Raw genomic sequence first — 25,748 nt, 5'->3', positions numbered from 1 at the left:
TCCATTCCTCCCCCAGGAGCTCCTTGTGTGCCACCTTCCCCTCTCTCTGTATGTCAGGGACTCCTTGTAACCCATCCACTGCCCTCCCTCATGTCAGCAGCTCTGTTTGCCCCACCACTCCCCCTTCACTGTATATGAGGGAAATCTGTGCCCCTTCCCCTCCTATTGTTGCTTCCAGCTCGCCTCAACTTGCCAATGGCTCTTTGTGCCACCCATGCAGGGTTCGCCATTCTCCCCCTGCAAGGGCTTCTATGCGTCCCCCATCCCTCTGTGCTCCCTCATACCTCCATTCAGCCCTTTGACATAATGGCAGGGACTCTGTGCTGCATGTCCTCCTCCCCTATTGGCCCCTAGTCTCTCCTCATGCCAGGAGCTCTTTGTGCCTGTTTTTCCCCATACCCTGATTCCCTCTTCCTCTTCGCCATTTTTATTTCTTTTCAGTCTGGGAGACAAACTATTCAAGGCATAGGCGCCAACTCAGTGGGTGCTCCAGGGCTGCCAAGCTTCCCTCCCCTCCCCACCTCCTGCTCACCTCGCCTCCGCCTCCTCCCCTGAGCGCTTTGCACCCCACTTCTTCACCTACCTCCCAGCGCTTGCCGCCGCAAAACAGTTGTTTCGCAGCGTAACAAGCTCCGGGAGGGACGGGGGAGGAGCGGGAACCCAGCGTGCTCAGGGAAGGAGGCGGGGAAGAGGCAGTGCCAGGGCAGGGATTTGGGGAAGGGGTTGGAATAGGAGCAGGGAGGGGGCGGAGTTGGGGTGGTGACTTTGGGGAAGGGGTTGGAATGAGGGCAGGGCATAGGGCAGAGGGGGGTCGAGCACCCGCTGGCACCAGCAGAAGTCGGTGCCTATGATTCAAGGTGACAATATATTTAAGTTGTATTGGACCATGGGCAGAGCTGGTGGAGGAGGTTATGCTTGGAAGGTGTTAATGGCTGCCATCAATTGAGTTTTTGATCTAGACCAGGGATCGGCAACCTGCGGCGTGTGTGCCAAACGTGACACGTGAGCTGATTTCTAGTGGCACTCTGCTCCGAGCCTACTGCTGGTCTGGGGTTCCGTCCGCCACCCAGGCTGCCGGTCTGGGGTTCCGTCCGCCGCCCGGGCTGCCGGTCTGGGGTTCCGTCCGCCGCCCGGGCTGCCGGTCTGGGGTTCCGTCCGCCGCCCGGGCTGCCAGTCTGGGGTTCCGTCCGCTGCCTGGGCTGCCGGTCTGGGCTTCCGTCTGCCGTCCTCTGTAAATGTAAAATTTATTACTGGCACGCGAAACCTTAAATTAATGAAGACTTGGCACACCACTTTTCAAAGGTTGCCAACCCTTGATCTAGACAATTACTGAGGTGGTTGAAGTTGCTGGATCTGCTAACATGATAAAGGGGCTCCTGGTGTCTCCTTTTTCCCCTTCTGGATTTCTGATTTTCACCAAAATTAATAAGGTTCGGTATAGAACATTCCCTGAAATTTTGGAATTGGTTAGATGTTCGCGAGTTACTGTACAATAGACAGATAGATATGCCATAGAGCTGAGTGTGAGACCTTGCTTCATGCAGCTTGTTATGGTCTGTACTATAGTGAAGATTTTGTATACGTTATTTGGAAACATTCTTATGCAAGCAAGTTGGTTATAGAATACAACTAATTAATATTATTTTCTTAGGTGCAATGGATGAGCTTCATAGCCTGGACCCAAGAAGGCAAGAATTGTTAGAGGCCAGATTTACAGGAGTAGTGAGTGGCAGCACTGGGAGTACTGGAAGTTGCAGTGTTGGAGCTAAAGTAAGTAGAATTGGGTGGCTATTTAAACCTCTCTGTAAGCATTAATTTAATTGTAATTTAAGAAAATATACTATCTATAAAACACACACCATATATGACAATGGGTCTCATCAGAAAATGCTGTAGCCTATCTGGGGTAGGTTGACATGATTTATTTTCTATTTAGTCTCTTATTCCAGTAAAAACATTGGCTTTTGGATTCCATATTATACTTGCTATAAAAGTTTCTTTTAGTCTGATGTTCAAGGATCACTGCGAAAATGGGATATATGACTCCTCTAGGACAGCTTTCATTTTGGGAGAGAGAACGACGAGATATTCCTTTACATATGTCCCTCCCCCATGTCCTCATTTTTCTACTGTCTGAAACCAGTAAGACGCACAGTAGTTGCACCTAAGTACATCTGTGTTTCCTGTTCAAGCAATTAGTTGAGATTCTAGAACTTTCCTCTTCTCTTGATGGGCAGGTACGTGAAAGTTCCCCTTATTTCCTGGGAAGAACAGTTATGAAAAGGCTATCTCTATCTAACCTGCTGCAAAACAGTTATTATAAGTTTGCAGAACATAAGGTGAAAACCATAATAAATAGATTCTCAAAATGGGTGCTCCTGGTTGGTTTCTATGTCCAAATAAAACAAATGTCAGAGGAACACTGGATATGACATGACAAAGAATTACCTGAAGATGTTCCTAGATAACAAGGAAGATCCCTGAGAAAAACCTACCAATTCTATCTATTCTGGTTATGTTTCAATAGGAACTTCAATTCACAAGTCATCATCTAGTCTGAGGTCAGTCTCATTCTTTAAACTGGCTGAATAATGGAATTCAGTGATCCAGTGTCTCCAAGATGAGCACTTGCTGTGGCAAATTATAATTTTGCATCATAATATTTCTGCACAGCCTTGCTTTTGGGTATTGGATTTGTGGAAGAAAAGAGAACAATCCAGTGATCAAGGAGGTAGAAAATGGACAGCCTAACAGATATCAAATGCATTGGCAATAGGGCAAGCTTTTTCACCAAAGGACTTTGTTGCCGTTCTTTGTCAAACGGATCGCTGAATAGATATAAACCAGGCCATAGAAAAGTCCTGTTTTACATTACTTCTCAGGCTTCATGACTTCATACGTTTTTACAACCCAAGGGTATTTATGGTTTAACTTCTTATTTTTTCTTGGCAGTCTAACCCTTTTATATAGGGAAAACTATTTATTTATGTTTAAAGAGTAGGAAAATACTGGCAATAAATTAGTTTTCGGATAAAAGAGGAGGGTTCTGCCATTAGGTTTGAGATGTTTCTACAACAGAAACATCTCAGTCAAACCAAAACTTGAGGACGTTAGATGATGGGGCTGAAAACCCAAGTATGACAGGTGTCAGTGAAAGCCAAAAGGAAGCTGAGATCTTGAGAATCCTGACGATAAAATTTGTAACAAGAATAAATATGTGGAATGTGTGTACTTTGCATAGTACAGGAAAGCTGGCATAGGTTACATGAGAAATTAAAAAAAAAAAGATCTGAACATACTTGATGTCTGTGAGAGGAGATGGGTGAGGAGGGGCAAGATGGTGTTTGTGCTACAATCTTATACTCAGGAGGAGGAATGTATTAGGAGGTGTAGGAATTATGCTGGATAACATCACAGCAAAGACCTTGTTGGCTTGGGAGCCAGTGAAAGAGACATTAACAGCCAGGCTGTGAACAAGACACATCTGTAATAATAAGGCACCATAGACTGTGGTTAGTGGAGATGTTACACAACTTTGATTTTGCCAGCAACATTGCTTTACTAAGTATGATGTGGAACTGAATGGTTGTTCTTACGTCAGAGGTAGAATAGGAAGCAGCAAAAATTGGATTGGAATTAAAGAAAACCAAGATCATGAAGGTAGAAAGCCAGACAACAGGTGCAAAAGTGCAAGTGGAGGGAAAAGGTATTGAACAGGTAGAAGAGTTCTGCTATCTGGGCAATGTGATGACATTTGATGGTGGCTACGATAAGGATATTCATATGCGATTAGGAAAAGCAGACATCACTTTTGGAAAGATGAACAACATCTGGTCAAACAGAGGTCTCCACACCAAACTAAAGGTCAGATTATATCTTGCAATTGTACTGAGAACATTACAGTATGGAGCAGAGAGTTGGCCAATGACGGTGGCTAACAAAAAGAGATTGGAGGCTGCCCATCACAGATGACTGGGAAAGATTCTATACATTTCATGGAAAAACATAATAACAAATGTGAGGGTATGGGAACTGACAGAGCAGGACATTCTAGAACATACCAAAGAAAGAAGCCTCAGGTGGTTGTGACATGTGCATTGTATTTAAGATGGGAGACATGCTAAGCAAGTGTTGAATTGGTTAAAGAAGGGAGAAAAAAAGAAAATTAAGTAAGTCAGGGAAGAACTAGTAGAAGACAGTGACAGAGGATATCGAATGCACTGGCAATCACCTGGGAAGAAGTACCAGACCTAGTGAGAGATCATAATCAGTAGAAGAATTGGGCTGCCTGATGTTAGTGGCACTGGAGGAACTAAGGTCTAAGGTAAGATAAGGTTCCTAGTGTTAAAAGCTATCTAATAGCCACATGGGTTTGTTTTTTTTTTTTTATCCTGTCAGAATCCTAATCTCAGACAAGAAGGCTACATTCCTTACAAAAAGAAAGAATTGCTAACTCTCTCTTCAAATCTACTAGCATTAGTGGGTATATAAATGCATCCTCTGGAGTCACAGCTTTCAAGAAGTATCTATCAGATACTTTGCTGGTCTAAAATAAGGCTGGAGGAATGTGGCTCATTCTAGAGGTGTGTTTTTTAAGGAAAGCCCTTCAAAATGATAACTTGATTCTGTATCTGACATACTTCTTGGGCCATGTCTACACTACCACTTACGTTGGCAAAACTTATGTCACTCAGGGGTGTGAAAAAAAACACCTCGAGTAACATAAGTTTTGCCGGCATAAGGGGTAGTGCGCACAGAGCTATGTCGGTGGGCAAGCTTCCCCCACAGACATAGCTTCTGCCGCTTGTTGGGGGTGGTTTAATTGTGTTGATGGGAGAACTCTCTCCCGTTGGCATAGAGCTGCTACATGAGAGATCTTATAGCCATGCAGCTTCATTGGTACAACTGTGTTGCTGTAAGCTCTCTAGTGTAGACACTTCCTCATCCATAACCTCTTAATCATTTAAGTGTTTTCCTTACGGCTGTTATATTGGCGTGACTGTTTCATGAGTTAGTGGTCTATCCTGTAAATTGTGTTTGTGCATTCTTTTCAGAGAGGATATGTATGTACAGTTGTTTCCTTTCCAATTTTGGTAGCAAACTACATTGTTCAGAATAGCTTTAGAAGCAATTAAGAACATAGAATTTACTGTGCTGGAGCACACCATTTGTCCATCAAATCTGGTATTCTGCTTGCAGGTCATATGGTCTCTGCAGTTGAGCACTTTGTCTTGAAGCATGAAATTTGATTACCCTTACTTTGCATAACTGCAAATACTGTAATTTATTAGCTGTTTTATAAATCTGAACATAGTGTGTGATATATTATTTTTCTCAATAGGCCTCAACAAATAATGAAAGTTCTAATCACAGTTTTGGAAGCTTGGGATCTCTAAGTGATAAAGAATCGGAGGTATGTATGTTTACAATATTTTAATGCAAACAAAATACTTATAATATGTTCTAATGCAGTTGATATTTTATATGTAAGCTGCTTAAAGAAAATATAATATTTGTATGTATACAATAAGATAAAAAAGTGCATGTCGTGGTAAAAGCTAAAATTTGTTACACCTTTGGACCAAACTAATTTTTTTGAGATGGAGATATGTAGGGTAAGACTTCATAAAAGTGCTGTCATGGGGCGTCCTGCTTGGAGTGCCCTCCTGCAGTTGGCCGCAGCATGACAGACACGCCTGCCTTAGTTTCCCCTTTTGTAGTTCCAGAAATAGTCCAAACAGTCTTCCAAAGTATAAATACAGTTCCATGCACATAAACCATAAGAAAACAAGTTCCAACACTACGTTCTACAGTTTCAGGCCTGTCTCCACACAGTACATCAAATAGAGCCCCAGCATCCCTCGTCAGCGCCCTGGCTATCCAGTGCAACCCCAGTGTCCCTCACTGTGTCCTGGGTCTCGAGCACAGCCCTGGTGTTCTTAACCATGCCTGGGGTGTCAGCCTTCAGCCTTCTCTCGCTTCAGCTCTCTGGTTTTGAGCGCCAGCAGGAACCTCCTCTGCTGCCTTCAGCCCTCTCCAGCCTTTTCTGACCATGGCTCTCTCGCCCAGGAAGGATAGCTGGCTAGCTTTTCCATGGGCTTCCGAGCCCTCAGCCCTTTTCAGCTTCCTGGCACTGCTTTGACTTCTGATAGTCAGCAGGCTAATCCCTTCCTTGGCTTCCTTGATAATTCCTTCCTCCTTCCAGGGAGTCTGCTGACAGGCAGCCTTAACTCACTAGGTCTCCCTCTTCCTCCCTCAGATCTCCTAGTTTTTTATAGTACCATGTGCTGCCTGGCTCTCTAATTGGCCAAACTGGGGGCACCTGTTCTGGCACAGGGGAGCTGGACCCTGCTTCATTTAGTGGGGCCAGCCATCCTGTGAAAAGCTCCTTTGGACCTGTGTTCAGAGCATTTTCACTTTTTAGCTTATGTTGGTTCTGCATTGTATCATGAAAGGTTAACTTATATATATAAAATAAACTGTATTTTATCTCAGGCCTGTTAGAAAAAAAGGGAAAGATTCTGTGCTATGCCTCTAAGAGCAGCTGGGGGGAAGATTAAGACCACTTTTAAACCACCTTTGTGCCCTCCTGATCCTGGGATGCTTTGGCCAGGTGAGGCCCCTGGCATAACTCGAACGGCTCTGGGGGATCTGTCTGAGTTACAACAATTTCCTTGGGTTTCCCATGGGGTTGGAGTTCTGAACTCAGAAACTGCATAACTCTGAGTGCTGTGGCCCTGTCATTGACATGCCCATATGCTAGGACTCACAAGTGGGGTGTGTGAAGGGAGGGTTCAAAGTAGTGGTCTTCACAATGCCTGCACCAGGAAAATTCCCCCTTTAGAGCACTTGCATACTACTTCAGCCCTTTTACCACCAGGAGGACGGTATGAGGATTAGACTCTCGCCCCAAGACTTGATATATAGCTATGCTGCATGATGATTAAAATTAAAATTCTGTCACAGGTATTTTTAGTAAAAGTCAGGGACAGGTCACAGGCAATAAACAAATATTCACGGAAGTCTGCAACCTGTCCCTGATTTTTATTAAAAATACCTTGGGGGGTATAGGGACAAACAGAGCACTGACCGCTGCTGCTACAGCCCCAGAGGGACTGACCCAATCCAAGCTGCTGCTCCAGCGGGTGAGGGATCGGTCAGCTGTTCTGGCGGCCCTGGGACTGGTCACCGGTCAACTGTTCTGGTCCTGCCCCAGAAGTCCTGGAAGTTCTGGAAAGTCATGGAATCCGTAACCTACATGATTGTTGTATCCTTAATGATGATAAATTCATATTGGAACTAAGAATGGTGTGTATAGCTTGCTAAATTTTTACCTTAAGGCAGTAAAACTTTCACTAGCACAGGGAAACCTCCTTAGCCACTGTTTAATTGTAGCTGTATAAATACTCTTAAAACTTAATTAGTTTGCCAGTATTTATTCTGAGGAAATATAGAAATGTGATCAAAGATCAGACATTAGATCATTTTCCACTTCTAAAACCCTTTTCCCTCAGTTCATAATATCTATAGCATTTGAAATGAAAATTTTTACCACCTTTATTTTTTTTCTTTTTGTGTGGTGTGCAAACTAGTTTTCTTATTGTAAGGATGAGTTTCTGGGTTTCTGGCATCATTTTCCCCCAAAAAGTGTTTTCTAGGAAAAATTGTAGGTTTTTTCATGTTGGGAGGAATACCTATATAAAAATTACATGGACTTTGTAAATGAGATATAAAAGGGTGGAGAAGAGCAGGATAAATTTGAACCTGTCATGCTTTGAATGTTTTTTAATATCGCTCAAATTAGAAACAGCTTATATTTTTTCACATATGAAGTGAGGTACTGAACAATTTCAGCCCTTTTAGTCTGTAATTTCAAACATAAGCTCTTTCTGCTGCTGGCTCATTAGCCCTATAAAAATGACAAATCAATGTTCAGAATTATTCCAACACTGCTAGTTCAGCTGTCGCCTCATCTGACCCTGTCCAGTTTTTGCCTTGAATCACTGTGAAAACATACTGCATATCACTAACGGTTAGTGGGCTTCTGACATTCTGACCAAGTGTGGGGTCAGTCAGTTGCCATTAATGGAGAGAGACACAAAGCACTGGAAAGGACATTGTTGCGCCATGTGCTGTTTGGCTATCTGGCTCTCTGTCGCCCATCTTATATTAGTGTAGGTGTATGGACCCTCACACTTGAGAAGAGTGTGGCAGAGGGCTCTGACTCACTGGGGATTCCCTTTTCCAGAGAAAATCTGCAGTGCAAGTGATGGACCCTTCTCTTATAGTAAATTCGCATTTGGTAAGCATTAGTGGGTCCCTTGTGCACCATGTGCTCCAATGAGCAGTTAATCTGTGCTTTTTTAATTGGGCCTTGTGATGGGGTTGTACTAGGCCCTTCGAGGCTCCCTACTGGATTTACCACACAGCAGTTGCAAATAGTTTTATTATTTCTTAAATAAACCTAGTGATTAGTAGTTTTAATAGTTTTAGAGTAGAATCAGATTACAGCCTCCCCCCCTTCCCCCTCCTTTCCTCGTTCCAATGTTCAGGTACCGGACTATGCTCAGAATTCCGTGCTTCAAACTATGCATCTCCTGCCCGCAATCCTTCTTGTTCAGTGACGACCATCAGTGCTCTCTCTACTGCCTGGAGGAAGCTTACATTGTGGCTCAGTAGAGTGTTTGCCATTCTTTCCCCAGTTGTACCTGAGAGAGTGGGCACTTCGCCTCCACAAGTATCTCCTGGAGATGGCCATGAGACCCCAATCAGACCGAGGCCAGGGAACTCCCCCATATATCATCCTGAATCAGCAAGGTGTACGCCTCCTGCTGCAAAGTCCGCCTCCGGTGCTGGAGAATCCACCCCCACAGATCCTGTGACGGGGCCTAGTTGAGAAGTTAGGAAACACTGTCATAAGCATGGGACTAAGTCTTCCTCTAAGTCCACTTCAAAGCTGGTGGATGGGATGTCTGATTTTTCTGCCTATGAGGACTCAGTACGTCTTAAGTCCCAGAAATGTTGGGCTCCACTGGCTCCATGCCGTGTTCCATTGGTACCACCATCTCCAGCTCCTCACAAGACCCGGGACCCCCTGTCACCGGCAAAGACAGTTTCCTTACACCCACACCCCAAATTTATCCCTAAAGTAGTTACAGTTTCACCTTAATTAATCCATTCATTTAACTTGTATTCTTTTTGAAACCTCACACTCCTGTAGAAGAACGTAGACTCCACTCCCTCAATGTGCAATGAGCTTTGGCCTTTTACCTGAAGAGAACAAGACCTATCAGGATGTCCTGGAGACTGTTTATTGCCATAACAGAGAGTGTTGGGGGCGTGCCATCTCCACCCAGAGAATTTCTAAATGGGTATCTGGATGCATTGTACTCTGTCAGCTCTTGAAACTTTCTCCCCCTACAGGGGTATGAACTCAGTCCACAGAGCGCAGCACCCATGGCATCTCTTCAGGATGTACCCTCCTAGATATCTGTAAAGCTGCTATGTGGAGTTCCATCCACGCATTTTTAAAACATTACGCCCTGGTGCAGGACTCGGCTGCTGATGCCTCCTTTGGAACAGCGGTCCTCTGCTCGACCCTACTGTCCTGATCCTCGCACCCTCCTCCTACTTAGGTATTGCTTGTCAATCACCGACAGTGGACTACAATAGGGACCATTACTCGAAGAAGAGGTTAATTACCTATAACTGGAGGTTTGTTGAAATGTATGATCCCTATCTGTATTCCACTACCTGCCCTCCTTCCCTTCTGCTTTGGATCTTTCTGATTCATGGTGGAGAAGGAACTGAAGAGGTGATTGATCTGCCCTGCCCTCTATTGCCTTGATCAGAAGCATGAGGTGAGCCTGGGTGCATGCACAGACTAACAGACACTATTTTCAAAGTTCTCCGATTCTGGGCACATGATGTGCATGTCTAACTCACAGTGGAATACAGGTAGGCACCACACATCTCGAAGAACCTCCAGTTACAGGTATAACCTCCTCTTTCAGGGTACACAAAGGTTCAGACATGTATTAGGTTGCAGGATGCTGCATAAGTTCCACCTTGTCTCGACTGGAAATTTGTCCTGATTACAGCCATAATTGGCCTGCCATTAGTTTGACTGCACTGGTATAACCCTTAAACTGGACAAGCAAAGCCACTATTTGCATCACTGGAGCTCATCCCATCTTTAATATGGGTAGGCTTGCCTGCTGCAAACAGCAGGCTTTGACCATCTACACCAGATATTGCACTGCGTAGCTATACCGATGGCTATACAGTAACACCTCGCTTAAAGTTCTCCCAGTTAACGTTGTTTTGTTGTTAGGTTGCTGATCAGTTAGAGAACATGCTCGTTTGAAGTTGTGCAATGCTCCCTTATAACGTTGTTTGGCAGCTGCCTGCTTTGTTTACTGCTTGCAGAAAGAGCAGCCCATTGGAGCTAGCTGGTGGGGGCTTGGAACCAGGGTTGACCGGAAGCCCCCCATCAGCTCCCCACTCCTGCAAGTTCCCTGTGCGGCAGCCCCGCCCAGCAGGCTATCAATTGCTGGCAGTTCGGCTGTCCCTCCCACCACTGCCATGTGCTGCTCCTGCCCTCTACCTTGGAGCTGCTCCTGGGAGCTTCCTGCTTGCTGTGCAGGGGGGATACAGAGGGGCTAATGTCAGGATGCCCCCCTCCCCCGTTCTCCTACCCCTCCCTGCTTACCCCATCTCCATAGAGTGAGGGAGGACATGACAGGGCTCAGGATAGAGGGAGCTTGCTCACAGCAGCTGCTGTCTCAACTTGCTGATATAACTTAAAAAGGCAGTGTAATTAAAGAGGGGTTAGTGTACTTAAAGGGGCAATGCACATCCATCTCTCTCTCTCTCTCTCTCTCTCTCTCTCTCTCTCTCTCTCTCTCTCTGCCATGCTGTCTCCCCTCCCTCCATTTGTGCTGCCTTTTAGAGTGAGGGGCTACATTAACAACAATGTGTTAGCCCTTGAGGGCTCAGCTGAGTGCTAGTTCATCGTTTAGCAGTAAGGCATTCCCTGGGAAATATCCCACCCCCTGACTTCGCCACCTCAACCAAGCTTCACAATCATCATTGCTGTGTACAGTATTAAATTGTTTGTTTAAAACTTATACTGTGTGTGTGCGTGTAGTGTCTTTGGTGAAAAAAATTTCCTTGGAACCTAACCTCCCCTATTTACATTAATTCTTATGGGGAAATTGGATTTGCTTAACATCGTTTTGCTTAAAGTCACATTTTTCAGGAACATAATCGAGGAGTTACTGTAATCCGGGCAAGTCTAGACAAGTCCTGTATCTAATATGCACTAGACCTAAATATGGGTATCTTGAACTCTTTGGCTGGAATGATAGTTTGCTTACTCTGAATTGTTGTCACAAGCTGTGTTAATTAGTATTGCTAATTAGAAGTATTGCTGGTTAGCGAGGAGTGCTTTCATTTTAGGAGGAGTTTCATCATGTCCAGGTGACTTAACCCTTAAGGAACTATGTTTTTATAATTAATAAGGTAGAGAGCTAAGATTCTGCCTAAGCTGCTGAAGCTTATTTCTGTTGTCTAGTAAGTGTGTGTCAATTGCAAAACAGGTTCCCCAAGATGGCTGTCTGATATTAAGTTTATCAGTCACAAAGAGGATGTGGATCCTAAATCTGACGTTTGTTTGTTCACCCCCTTTGAATAATTCTGCTACCCAGATAAATGTTGTATCTTGTCCTTCCTGGGTGCATTTTCTTGGCATTAATAAATAGATGATTTTCTTGGCCAGAAGGGTGTGACTGCCTATTCTTTTTATTTGTTTTTTTCACAAGAACAAAACTGTCACTTTTCTGCTGTGGCAGTCCACTTAAGAGAAAAGTCTTAATTCTGGGCGGGGGGGGGGGCGGGGTTTGTCCATCTTTTTGGCAAAGGAGAAAGATATGGCATTACAATCTGAAGGCAGTATTGTATCTGGTTAGATAGAATTAGAGGGTGGCATAGATCTAGCTCTGATCTTTATTTTGTTTGAATCCCCCGAGAGAGATTGTGTAACTTCCAGAGTACTGATAAGCAAAAATCGCCCAACTTTCAGTTAGAGAGCCGTTTTTCTAACTGACAGCTGTGCAAACTCAACGTTGTGTCTGAAAGTTCATCTGTGTTCATTCTGGCTTGTGCATCATAACTAGTCAGAGAATCTCTGGGACATTGTCTATAATTGGGCTATACAGGTTTAATTTAAGATCTAGGCCCAGTTTGACCCTCCAGCTGATACTTAATTAACAGCTCTTTTGGTGATTCACCAGTAGACTAGAGTTCATCCTCCCAAAGCAGTATTGGTTCTTAAGTGCTAAAAAGTGTAAAAAGTAGTAACAATGTAAGTAAAAAAAAAAAAAAAAGAGACAGCAGAAAAACTTTTGAATGTATGCCACGACCAAATCTGATAGGTAAGAAGTTGCTATTTTAAAATTTCTTTTCTAACTATAAGTGCATGTTGAAGATCTTGCATTGTCTGAGACATGGAGCATGATCTACTTGGGTAGTATCTCTGTTTTTCAAGTAGAAATTTTAAAAAATTTTCAATAATCTGTTTACCTCTTTCTAGTTAATCTTGAAGGAAATTTGTAGAAAAATTCTAGAAAGCAATTTAGTGTTACTGCTAGATGTAGAAATGCATAATTAACTTTTTAATAGCACTACTTGGATAACTAGTAACAGTATACAAAGAAATTAATGGTGCTCCCTGGGAACTCTCTTTGAACAGTATTGCGGTGGTGTAGGTTGGAAGTTAAGGGAGATGACAGTGGAAGTGTTCCATTACACGCTGGAAATTATGCTACATTGTTGCAATTCTGTGAAAGAAAAATATGGTCCTATATCAGGGTACTGCCTATTATCTAGGTCAGAGTTTCCCAAACTTTTCTTATTGAGTGCCCCCTTCCAGATCTACCAGCTGCCCACATAGCTCTACCCTTCTCATCACTGATACTTTGTTTTTCTTAACACTACTGGTCTTTAGCCATCTGTTCATATTTCACTGTTACATACAGATATAGTTATAGTGTGACATATACAACCGAAACCCCCCCCTAAGTTCTGAGCTCAGTTAGACTGGACAGTTGCTGGGCAACTAAACCTGCGCTGTACGGTGATTGGAGGTGAGGGCTCTGTACATCAGTGTCTCTGTGTATCTGTTCTTATTGGTACGTCTTGAAGTAAATTAACTACCATATTTTATATAATAAATTTCCACAGAGTTTTAAAGCTTTGTCTCAGTAGCCTATTATGAAAATGCAATAAGTAAAATACAATCCACCATTACGCAATTCCTCCTGTGTACCCCCACAGAGATATCTCACATACCACAGTTTGGGAACCTCTGATCTAGGATCTTGTATGACATCCATCACCGTAGATCAGTGGTTCTCAAACTGTGGGTTGGGACCCCAAAGTGGATCACGACCATGTTTTAATGGGGTCGCCAGGGCTGGCCTTAGACTTGCTGGGGCCCGCGGTTGAAGCCAACGCCCGAGGGCTTCAGCCCTGAGCAGTGGGGCTCAGGTTACATGCCCCCACTCCCTCCCAGGGCTGAAGCCCTGAGGCTTCGGTCCCCCTACCACCCTGGCTAGTGGGGCTCAAACTTTGGCCCCCACAACCCTCCTGGGGTCGTGTAGTAATTTTTGTTGTCAGAAGGGTGTCGCGGTGCAATGAAGTTTGAGAACCCCTGCCATAGATTATTTGAATGCCTCCCAAACACTGATGAATTTATCCTCAGAACACTCTTGAGAAGTAGGAAGGTCCATTATCCTCAATTTACATATAGGGAACTGAGCTACAAAGAATAAGTGATTTATCCAAGGACACAGGAAGTCTGTGCCAGAACTGGGAATTCAACCCAGATCTTCTGACACAAAGTACAGTGCCTTAACCACAAGGCCATATTTCCGAGGCTGGGGTGATTATTTCTAAATTGTAAAGTATCTTTGTATATTGGATTCTTAACCACAAGTAACAAAAGAGCCCCCAAAATTCAGCAACCACACATTTAAAAAATTTTTTAAAGGGCCCTAAGCAGAACTATTCACTACGTTATGTCTCCTGCTGCAGGTTCCTTCCATGTTCGCTGAAAGATGATTTCTGGAATTCTGCCATGCCATGGCTTTATTTTTTGCAGCTGTGATGATTTCATTAAAAAAATTAAGTGGAGGATGTCTTTACATTTTCAATGAGCAATCAGAAAAATTGTGGCACTAAATAAAAGAATGTGCTTTCTTGACCCATTTTTCAAAAGGTGTTCTATTCTCTTCAAAGGGTTTGTAGTTATGCCAGATATGATAATGAGAGACTGTAGCATTTTACTCCTTTAAATAACATCTGGTTTGTTTTCACACTAAATGTAATCTTTTAACAGAATAAATTTAAACTTTTAATGTTACATACAACAATTTTTGAAATGGTGTCATAATAGAGAGTCTGTTATGGTAAACAATTTGTCATATGAAAGGTACAGTAGGAGCCTGAAGATATATTTATAAGGTGAGCCGGGCTTCCCTTTGTGGTGTTGAGACCTTAGCTGTATTGCAACAGATTTTGAAAAATAATGTAGAAATTTAGATCTTGATTAGAAATACAACACTAACATTAGTTTCTGTAGTGAGAATGTTAGTTTATTATCAAACTGTAATGCAGTACTGATGCAATCACGCTATGCTTTGTTAGTGATAATGTGGTATATAAAAATAAATCTTTATTTGATATTTTTTAATTTCTCAATGCATGAGATACTTTTATCTCTTGTTTTGTGTGCCAGACAAGGATGCAGAAAACATAGTAGAATTTAGAAATAATCATTTTTCTAGGTCACTAATACTAGTATTAAAACCTGGGATTTTGGAATGGCAGAATTTTAATAGAAAAGCTTTGCAGATATAGGTTCTGATCTGCATGGGTGGACCTCAGCTAATTTTGGTTGGATTCCACCCATGCAAATCAGATTGCAGATTTGGTGCGACAATGTAAAGACACCTTAGAAAATGCTGTATTTCTTGTACTTATTTGCTATAGAGAGGGAAAGACATTACATACTTAAGAGACACATAGTACAAATTGGTGGTTTTCCACTTTTTTTCTTTGAAAAAATTCTATGTGCTACTATGAATCGTTCTGTAAGTAGATATAAAATATTTATATAGACCTGTATTTCTATCTTAACCCACGATTTTGGAAAGAGAGAGTAATTCTTTTAGAGGCAGACTATTACAAATGAATACGTTTTATAAAAGGAAATATAAAGGCCAAAATTAAAAACTATCAAGCCAAGATAGAAACAAGTGGTAAATCACAAAATATACAGGTAAACCAGGACCTGAACCATATAAAGCAGGGGCGGGCAAACTTTTTGGCCTGAGGGCCACATCGGGTTTCAGAAATTGTATGGAGGGCCGGTTAGGGGAGGCTATGCCTCCCCAAACAGCCAGGCGTGGCCTGGCCCCCACCTCCTATCTGACCCTCCCTGCTTCTTGTCCCCTGACAGGCCCCCCAGGACTCCTGCCCCATCCAATCCCCCCAACCGCCCCTGGAACGTCCATCCCTGACTGCCCCTGCCGCCCCATTCAACCCCTCCTCTCCTTCCTGCCTGCCCCCCGGGACCCATGCTCCATCTGACCACCCCTTCTCCCTGTCCCCTGACTGCCCCACGCCACCCCATCCAATCCACCCTCTCCTTCCTGACTGCCCCCTGGGGACTCCTGCCTCCATTCAACACTCCCTGCCCCCTGACCGCCCTGCCCCCTATCCACACCCCTGCCCCCTGACTACCACCCCGAACTCTCCTGCCCTCTATCCAACCCCCCCACTCCCTGCCCCCTTACTGTGCTGCCTGGAGCACCGGTGCCTAGCGGCGCTACAGCCACACTGCCCGGAGCACCGGGACAGGCCGCTGCTCTGCAGCTGCGCTGCCCTAGGAGCTTGAAGCCCTGCCGCCCAGAGCATTGCGCCGGCGGCGCAGTGAACTTAGGCTGCAGGGGAGGGGTCCGGGGCTAGCCTCCCAGGCCAGGAGCTCAGGAACAGGGCAGGAGGGTCCTGCGGGCCGGATGTGGCCTGCGGGCCATAGTTTGCTCACCTCTGACATAAAGTATAGGGCTCTTGGCAACATGTCAGCTTTGTGTTTTTCTTCATAGTTCTGGAATCTGACATTGGAGAACTTCTAAAAATGTTTTTTCTTGTTTGTAAGTTTTGCTGAAGTTTGTAAGTGAAGACAGCTTTGTTATTTGGGGAGTGTTCACCAGATATTTCCCAGCTCCAGAGCTCTTGAATTTGTTGTAATTCATATGGTTCCATTAGAAGAAGAAAGGTGCTGATTGGTTTCTGGAAAACATTTTGTGGTGATTTGAACTGATATGCCCGAGTTTTGCATATGCATTGTGCATTATCATATGAATACTGTATTTACCAAAAGTGAAAATTACCTCCAGTATAATTTTAGACATCTTATTAGAGTGCTAATACTGTTTGCAGTTTAAGGTTAAACTAAACAAAAGAAATGAAAAAGGTTAAAAGAAAATGAAATATTTTTTCTACAAATTATTGGAGTTTTGATTTTTTCAAAATGAAATTTAAATTCCTACAGAGGTTTATAGATGAGAGAGCTGATCTTTTACAATTGCAGAATAACTAACTTTTGGGGAAATTTAAAATGATTGTGTAGACATATTTAATAGTTGTAAAGGCTGTACAGTTTTAAAATTATACTCGGCATTTACATTGGCTATTTAAGATGCTATATTAAAATGCTAATAATTGAATAACATTTGATAATAAAATCACTTAACTATTTTCCAATTAAACTGAAAGCAGAGAAGGATGGATGAGAGGAAAAGATTACTTTTTAATGTCATCAATACTTGGTTAAATCTTGTCAATTTATCACTTAACATTAACTTGCTTTGTTCACAGAATGTTCATTAAATGTTTAGACTGAACATAACTTAAGATAACAGTGTATCGCTCAACAAACATCATGTAGAGAAACATTTGTAAGCACTGTGTTCCTGTAGAAAGATACATTTTGAAAATAGCTTTGACAAACTTTTATTCTTATATCAAAACGGTGCAGTATATGGAAGTCAGTAGTGCCCAGAGCTGTTGGCTCGGACTTGGGCCCCTTTCAGCTGGGCAGTGTACAAATATAGTAAAAAAGCAGACTTTGACCATAAGACCTTATTATCTAATTTAAAACTACAGTAGAACCTCCGTTATGAACATCAGAGTTATGAACTGATCAATTAACCACGCACCTCATTTGAAACTGGAAGCATGCAACCAGGTAGCAGCAGAGATGGGGGAAAAAAAGCAAATACAGTATGGTGTTAAACATAAGCTACTAAAAAATATAAAGGGAATGTTTAAAAAAAAAGATTTGACATGATAAGGAAACTGTTTCTGTGCTTGTTTCATTTAAATTAAGATAGTTAAAATATGCATTTTTTCTTCTGCATAGTAAAGTTTCAAAGCTGTGTTAAGTCAAGGTTCATTTGTGAACTTTTGAAAGAACACAAATCGTAACGTTTTGTTCAGAATTACGAATAACCTCCATGCCCAAGGTGTTCGTAACTCTGATGTTCTACTGTAAACACAACACACAGGTGTAATAAACCTTCTGAAGGGAGAGAGTACAAGAGTAAGTACTCATATTGTCATCTTTTTCCTTCAGTTAAAATCTGAAATTATATTCATGCTGAACTGAGACCATGTTTTAAAAATGAGATTTTTTATTTACTGCATGTAACAATAATATAACTAAGTAGAGCTGTTGCTGGATCAGTTTCTTTTGCATTTAAAGACATTAATTTGCTTTTTGTAGACTCCAGAGAAGAAACAATCAGAACCTTCCAGGGGAAGAAAGAGGAAAGCAGAGAACCAGAGTGAAAGCAGCCAAGGTACACCAAACATTTTTTGAATTTTAGCATATCAGTTAGGTATTATATGCATTTAGTCAAATTATATTTGCTTGAACACATGAAATTTAGGGATTGTCTGCACAGCCCTGCAGTGCAAACTATGAGGTTATGAATTGCATTGCATGATGAAGTTTTGCACTGTAACTGTCCTGTGTAGACCCTGCTAGCGCAAACTAGAAGGTATCTAGTTTGTGTTTCAAACAGGACTACATTAACAGAAACTAGGTATCTTTTAGTTCATACTAGCAGGGTCTGCACAGGACAGTTAAAGTGCAACACTTTAGTGCTCACTACAGTTCACACCCAGTAGTCTGCACTCTGGGGCTGTGTAGACAAGCCCTTAGACAGCCTTACAGAGTTCTACACTCATTGCATGAGACAAGGGATTTTTTTAAATGGTGAATAAAATATATCTTTTTCCCCATTATCAATCTTGGGTAGGAACAGGCAAGTAGATTCTGTATCTGAGCTGTTATATGTGTAAAAGAATTTTGCATGGCTTCAATTCGCCCTTGCCATTGTGACATTCTACCTATTTGTTCAGAACCACAACAATTCTTCTCACTAGTGTGCCTCCACAGTTACTTTTCTTATTCCAGCTGATGAGCAGGAATTCATGGTTTTAAAGTTTTCAATTGCTTGATTTTCAGATGAATTTCCATTATTGTCCTGAGAGACCTTTTTCCATCCAACAAATGTTCACAGGGGAGGATTAGAATAATTGGGGGTGAGGGGAGAATCAGTAGAGTGAAATAGATGACTTCCATCTGATGTGGCTTGGCTTTGACTTGAATCCAGCCATAATTGTTACTATCCAGTGACTGTTTAGCCCAGGGATAGGCAACCTATGGCATGCGTGGCGAAGGTGACATGCAAGTTGATTTTCAGTAGCACTCACACTGCCTGGGTCCTGGCCACCGGTCCAGGGGGTGCTGCATTTTAATTTAATTTTAAATGAAGCTTTTTAAACATTTTGAAAACCTTATTTGCTTTACATACAGCAATAGTTTAGTTATATGTTATAGACTTAGAGACCTTCTAAAAATGTTAAAATGTATTACTGGCACGCAAAACCTTAAATTAGAGTGAATAAATGAAGACTTGGCACACCACTTCTGGAAGGTTGCTGACCCCTGGTTTAGCCTTTGTGAAATGTGTGGTGCTCTCCGTCCATTTCCTAGTGGACAAGTACATGCTTGTTCCTCAAAACACCATCATGATACTTACTAATTGGTACTCTTTCAGACAAGTATGTGGTTCATTGAAATATCCTGTCTCATTTTAAGGTGACCTTTTTAGGGCAGGAATGGTAGAGACTCATAAGTCTGTGGGTAACTATCTAGCATATTAAAAAAAAGTAGTTGTGAGAACAGGGCCTATTTTATTGTTTTGGTGTTCTATTTGAACTAATAAATATCCCTTTAAATGCAAATATATAAGCCAGGAGCATTGTTCATTTGCCTCTTGGTCATTTACTGTGTTTTTTGTTTTGTCTTTGTGGTTGGTTCTTGTTCTGCCTCTGAGTTGATACTTGAATACTTACCTGTTCTAATCACTGGTAGGCCTGTTGAACTGGCAGTTCAAACGATGTAGATTAATTCTAATGATCAAGGTTGCTATTTTAAAATACTGTGGCTTAGCTGCCACTAGCACCTGATTTTCCAGCTAAGGGTATATTTACCAGTCTGAGCAGGATGGTGTAGGTTTTAGGCTCCTTGGTGATGTACACATGGGAAATTTGTGACTCTGGCAACTGAAAGAACAGAATGTCAGCTGATTAAAAGGAAATTGGAGCCAACTCTGAGGGCTTATGGGATTTATTCATAAAGACAATGTAGTGTGATGTTCCCCTTCCCTTTACCAGAGTGACTGATAAGGCATGACCTGTCCAGGAAATTACTTGGGATGGAGTGGGAGCTTAGGGCCTTTAAATACAGAGCCTTCTTGGGAGCAAAGATAGAGAACTCCTTCAAATGGATGTTAAGTATTTTTGGATTGGAGAAATTTGTTAATTTGTGACTGCATAGTTTAATGTTAACATGGTTTTAAGTCACTTGATAAATCACAGTCACTTGTTTGGGTATGAAAACTTATGTCTCTGGAACTGATTTCTATTAAATATCTCTGATCTGCTTGATGCTACAGTGGCAATATTTCACACATACAGATAAATAAGTTGGAATTTTTCTTGTAATGTCTTGCCAAGACCTGAATTTAGGGTTTTATATGTTCCCTGCAATAGCTGATGACATCACCGGCATATAAAACAATGGAGGCAGCTGCATTCCTTATAATGCTTTAGATGTTAATGTTAACTGTTAGAGAAGATACTCTGAAAACTAGAATGAATAAATAAATAACTGGCTTGCATTATAAAACAATTTTTTTATCCATTTCTTTTAATATTGAAGTTATTCTAGGAAATTTTTTAGTGTGTCCTCGAGATTAATTTCTCCTCTAGCTACTTATGCATGATGTAAAGAATAATGCTGACAGTCTAACTTTGCCTTGCAATATATATATATTTTTTTTACATTTTTCAGGGAAGTGTAGGCTATCCCTTCCCATGTTAAGCCAAAAAAGCAAAGTGGAAGATATGTTGTGTTAAAATACTTCCGTTTAGATGATCATTTTGATTTGAGTGTTTACTGCTATTTAAATGTATAATATATTTTGTTCTAATTAAAAAAAATAGTTTAAGACAATCTGACAGCCTCTCCTTTCACTTACTCGACATTTGGTCTCTTAACTGTTGTGCTACAGTCACCTCACAGAGGCTTTGCCTATTCTAAACTTTTTTGGGAAATTTCCCACAGCTGCCCTTCTAGTGCTCCCATCATTGCTGCCCTTGATGAAGTGGAACAAGTGGTAGTAAAAGCAGGAAACTTTAACCATTTCTTAGAGCAGACAACCTGGTAATAAAAACTCTTATGCCCTGTTTACAATGTTGTTACTGCCAATAGAACTTTATAACTACAGAGTATCCTAATGTAGACAAGGCAGTAGTGTCCTCCATGCTAGATAGGACATGAATTTCAAATGTGAAAACAAGCAGAAAAAATCTGTTTATAGCATAGGATGACCTTTCTGGCCTTCCTTATAAAGAAGCAAAGGCACAAAGCCCAGTTTTTTCCCTTACCGATCACTTTTAATGCTTTTCAGCTGACAAACTCCTTTCTTGCCTATTATCTAAAAGCTGACCTGAAGGGATAAGACTGGTTTGGAGACGGAGAAAGTGGTAAAATGGTGCATTTGTTTAAAAACCTTGATAAACCATCTCTTTCTTTACTGAAATCATGAAGAGTAGGGGGTAGGTAAGTGTAGGGAAATGGCTTTTATGAAAGAGACTTGCAGTATGTGGTGGAATCCACTAAACTGTGTGATTAAATGCCATCCTGCTTAAGTAGGGTGATTCTAAGGGAACAGGTTTGTTTAATGTGTTTCAAAAACTGTAAGAATTGGTTAATGGCAGAATAAGTCAATATAAGTTGCATTGTACACTGTAATAACTTAATGTGTTGTAGAGTTAGTTATTACTGAGTTGTCCCTCAGCATGATGATTACAATACATTTGGGACTATACTGTTGTGTTCTGTACAGGTGTGTACAGATTTGTTAGCATAAGCTTCCCTCTGGTTCTTTCCTTTGTTCACATCTTTCTGTTTTCCTGATCTCTTATGGTTTCTCAATAAACCATCTTGCCCTAATATGTCTAAATGTATAATGATTTGTATGCTTTGTAAAGGCAATTAATGGAAATAGAGGAATATCTCCTAGCATAATGTATTTCTAGGTGCGTCTGATAATAGGTTTGAGTGCTTAATTTGAAACAGCTGTATATCTACCATGATGTGACAATTAATGGGGTCTACAGTAATTGTAAGAGACAGCTGCACCTTCATGGCAGTGCTTACCTTAAACCAATGAACAAAAACCTCTAGAAGCTTAATGGTTGAAATATCAAATGCACTTTTTGGAAAACAAATGCATATGTATTTCTTTTTTTAAATAAATTTTCTGTGGCTTGGTTCCCCAGTGTGGTTCCGCAGTTCTTCTTTTCTGGTGTCAAGCAGTGGAGGAGCAAAAGATAGGCAGTCTCCCTCCCCTTTCAGGCACTGTTCCCAGTCTCTTCCTTCCTCTCAGTGAGGAAAACAAAACGTGCTTCACATCGATGTGTTGTCTTTAGACCTCAAGCACAGGCACTATGAAAGATAGTACAGAGGAAACAGACAGACACTCTGGAAGTGGAAAGTGTAGCCTAACAGTGGGTGCTTCCTGCAAACGATCACTGCCGGTGTGTCTGGATTGTCTAGTCAGCAATTCAGCAGTCTCCTATCTTGCCAATGGGAGTAAACCTGTATTGAGTGGCCTCCCCTCACTTTAGGGCACTCCCACTAGATTCATTCTAGAGAAAATGCCTAGAACAGCAGGGGAAAAAGAGCTATGGTGCTTTCCCAGGTCCCTTACCTATTCCCAAGGTGCTTCCTTGGTTCTGAGGGAGAGCCAGAGGTGCTTAATCTTGAGACCAATGCATGGACCTAAAAGAATACAAAGCCCACCTGTTCTCTACACTGAAGGACTCTACCCTAATTTACCCCAAGCAGTTCACTACACTTACTCCTCTGTGGAGCTTTTCTCTCCTGCTCCCTCCTCAGTAACCTACCTTCTTTCTTTGGACTTCACTAGAGATACACAATGAGGACTCATCCCATTGGGACCAGTTCCTTAGGGTTGTGTCCTATCTTAAGCCTCCTGTGAAGTCCCTGGGTTCTCAGTAGGGTGCTCAGTGCTTTGCTCAAACCTTGCTGAATTCTTAGCTTTGGTGCTTCTTACTGTGCTTTCCTTGAAAGTGGAATTCTTTAGTCGAGGTCGCCTTCAGCTGACAGTTTATGGCATTTAGTATCAGAGGGGTAGCCGTGTTAATCTGGATCTGTAAAAAGCGACAGAGTCCTGTGGCACCTTATAGACCAACAGACTTATTGGAGCATAAGCTTTCGTGGGTGAATACGTCTCTATAAGGTGCCACAGGACTCTTTGTTGCTTTTTATGGCATTTGTTTGCTATCAAAACTGTCTTGTTTTTCTTAAGGAAAAATTAATGCTTTGCACTTGTTATAGCTTCCTTACCAAAGCAGTTTCTTCTTTTCACCTGAACCAGGAGATTTTTCCCCCCAACTTCTGTCCGATCACCAAAGCCCAGAGGAAATCCCCTGACACTGTTTGGATATATGTGGGACAGTGAAGGTGTACCCTGTCTCAAACACAGGAGTTCAGAAAGTCTCATTCCCTCTTCATGATCCGAGAGTCCCTGCAATGGTTTAAAGCCTCTGATTAACTTCCCCTGCTGGAATTGACTGACTGACTTGCAAGGGGAAAAGAGATGCTATCATCTCCACAAGGTGATACTCATTCTTTCTACTCCCTGTTCAGCCCCTTTGCACCTTTATATTGCCCCAGCTGTCACAGCCTACTGAGTTAGCTGGTCAGTAATTTGTTGTTGCCTCCATAAATTGGTACTGTACTTCTAGTTAGATCAGGGGTCAGCAACCTTTCAGAAGTGGTGTGCCGAGTCTTCATTTATTCACTCTAATTTAAGATTTCGCGTGCCAGTAATACAGTTTAATGTTTTTAGATCGTCTCTTTCTCTAAGTCTATAATATATAACTAAACTATTGTCGTATGTAAAGTAAATAAGGTTTTTAAAATGTTTAAGAAGCTTCATTTAAAACTAAATTAAAATGCAGAGCCCCCCGGACTGGAGGCCAGGACCTGGGCAGTGTGAGTGCCACTGAAAATTAGCTCCCATGCCGCCTTCGGCACGAGTGCCATAGGTTGCCTACCCCAAGTTAGATTTTGTCCTCACTGTTTTTACCCACTCAGGTTGAGGAACTGAGCAAAGGGACTAGTATAGAAAGTGAGTTGTAGGCTAGCCAGATTTGACATTTTTGGCAAGTCGTTGACTGGTGAGCCTGGAGACAGAGTGCCTAAAATGTGGAGGAGCTTGGCACCTAATCTCTTGTCTGCCAACATTTATGATGAACATCTCATCATATTAGATGGGGATAGTCTTGTGGCTAAGGCACTGGGGTGGGAATTAAGAGAGATAATTTAATTCCTGGCTTCTCTACTACAGACGACTTGTGTGAGTTGAACTGGTCAGTCTCTCTGTGCCTCAGTTTGCCGTTCACGTTAAAAAAAAAAAAAAAGCGCATAATTATACTTCATTGCGATATGTGGATGATGTGAGAATAAATTACTTAAAGTGCATGGAGTTCTCAGATGCTGTGCTGATGGGATGTCATATGAATATCTAGATAGAAAGATCACCCATTGACTCACCAAGCCGCAGAAAACTGCTTAGCAGATTCTAAGACTTTGACATATTGTGTACTTTTCACCTCTGTAGTAAGTATAGTGGTCTATTTTTGTCACTTCTAATGTCTTTAATTTTTTCTTTAACTTCAGGGAAAAGTATTGGGGGACGTGGTCACAAAATTAGTGACTATTTTGAAGTAAGTTTTTTATTTATTTGGAAAATTTACTTTTTTGATTTCTTTCATGTTGCAAGTAACTGTATAAGATACTAAATTTAGTTAAATTCACAAGCATAAATGTAAAGAGTATTGCACTACTCAGGCAACAGATTTGTTTGGATTGTCACCTGCTTTGATTTAGAAACATAAAATGCATGGCTTTCTATACAAAAGTCACACATACAAGTCATGTCTACACTGTGAGCTAGCAATGTCTTTTAAATGTTCTCTTGGTCTTGCTGGAGCTGAAAAAGGACTAGGGAATGGACGGTTTAAAATAATTAGTTTTTAAAATGTCTTTGGAGGTGTTTGTAAAATTTCTATTTAAAAAATGAAAGCTACATCTTGAATAGTTTTTTGCACTCTCCTTCCTTTAGACATATAGATTGTGCAGTAATACAATAAGTGATATTATTATTATTTTGTCTTACATCCATTTTCGATAAGAATGTTAACTAATTCTTTGGGAATGTTTCCTCTTCAGTACCAAGGTGGAAACGGCTCCAGTCCTGTAAGAGGCATATCTCCTGCAATCCGTTCTCCTCAAAATTCACATTCACATTCCGCCCCTTCTTCTGTAAGTTTGAACTATTAATCTGTTCAATTTCAGCCTACAGTACAAAAGTTTTCAGTCACTGAAAGTAACCTTAATTGGGAATTGCTGATTATAAATGATCACTGTAAATAGTGCAACTTTCTAAACGTATTTTCAGGAAGAAATCTATTTCTTCAAACCAAACAAGTAGTATTATAAAGTTCAAATTTTTAAAAATGCTTTCAGTAAATTTTAGGTTTATAAACTAGGATTACTGTCTGAAACATTGTTGTAAAATCTGAAGGGAAGCTCCAAGTGAATAATTATACTGTATAACTTCAGGTAAATGGTCACCTGTATGGGTGGTTGTTGAATTCCAAGTCATTTATTTAAAATAAATTCATAACTTTTTCACTAAGTAATTTCAAAAACTGGACATAATAGCATCTGTTCACATCTACCCTGCACACATTAACAAAAAAATTTCTTAGTCCTTTTTACTAGGAAGGATATAGTGAGCAATCCAGGTTGTTCTGTTATAAGCAAAGATGCTGGTAAACCAACAGATTCTAGTTAAATTTAAATACATGACTACTGTATCCCTTTTAACTCTCCTTACTAGTAATGTTTTGAAATTTGAAAGTTGGGATTTAATTTGAAAATAAATAGTTTCCCCTCATATACAGGCTTGTAGTGTCAACGTTGGACTTGCCTTTGTTTAACTCCAGGTGGAAGG

General features: G+C 41.5%; 1 protein-coding gene across 5 annotated transcripts in view; it reads left to right on the top strand.

Moving 5' to 3' along the window:
• Positions 1-25,748, top strand: part of TLK1 (tousled like kinase 1) — a 163,477-nt gene that overhangs the window by 63,260 nt on the left and 74,469 nt on the right. For all 5 annotated transcript variants that reach the window (XR_010591303.1, XR_010591304.1, XM_065560762.1 and 2 more), the window contains exons 2-6: positions 1,652-1,770; positions 5,342-5,413; positions 17,849-17,924; positions 24,410-24,456; positions 24,962-25,054. Coding sequence is in view for 3 of the 5 variants with exons in the window: in XM_065560762.1 (XP_065416834.1) it covers positions 1,652-1,770; positions 5,342-5,413; positions 17,849-17,924; positions 24,410-24,456; positions 24,962-25,054 (407 nt within the window). In the remaining 2 variants the exon portion in view is untranslated. The remainder of the gene's footprint in view (positions 1-1,651; positions 1,771-5,341; positions 5,414-17,848; positions 17,925-24,409; positions 24,457-24,961; positions 25,055-25,748) is intronic.

The sequence above is a fragment of the Chrysemys picta genome, chromosome 11 (assembly GCF_011386835.1).
Source record: "Chrysemys picta bellii isolate R12L10 chromosome 11, ASM1138683v2, whole genome shotgun sequence".
NCBI classification, from domain to species: Eukaryota; Metazoa; Chordata; order Testudines; family Emydidae; genus Chrysemys; species Chrysemys picta.
The sequence above is the reverse complement of the archived record's forward strand: the minus strand, read 5'-3'. Positions and strand labels throughout refer to the sequence as shown.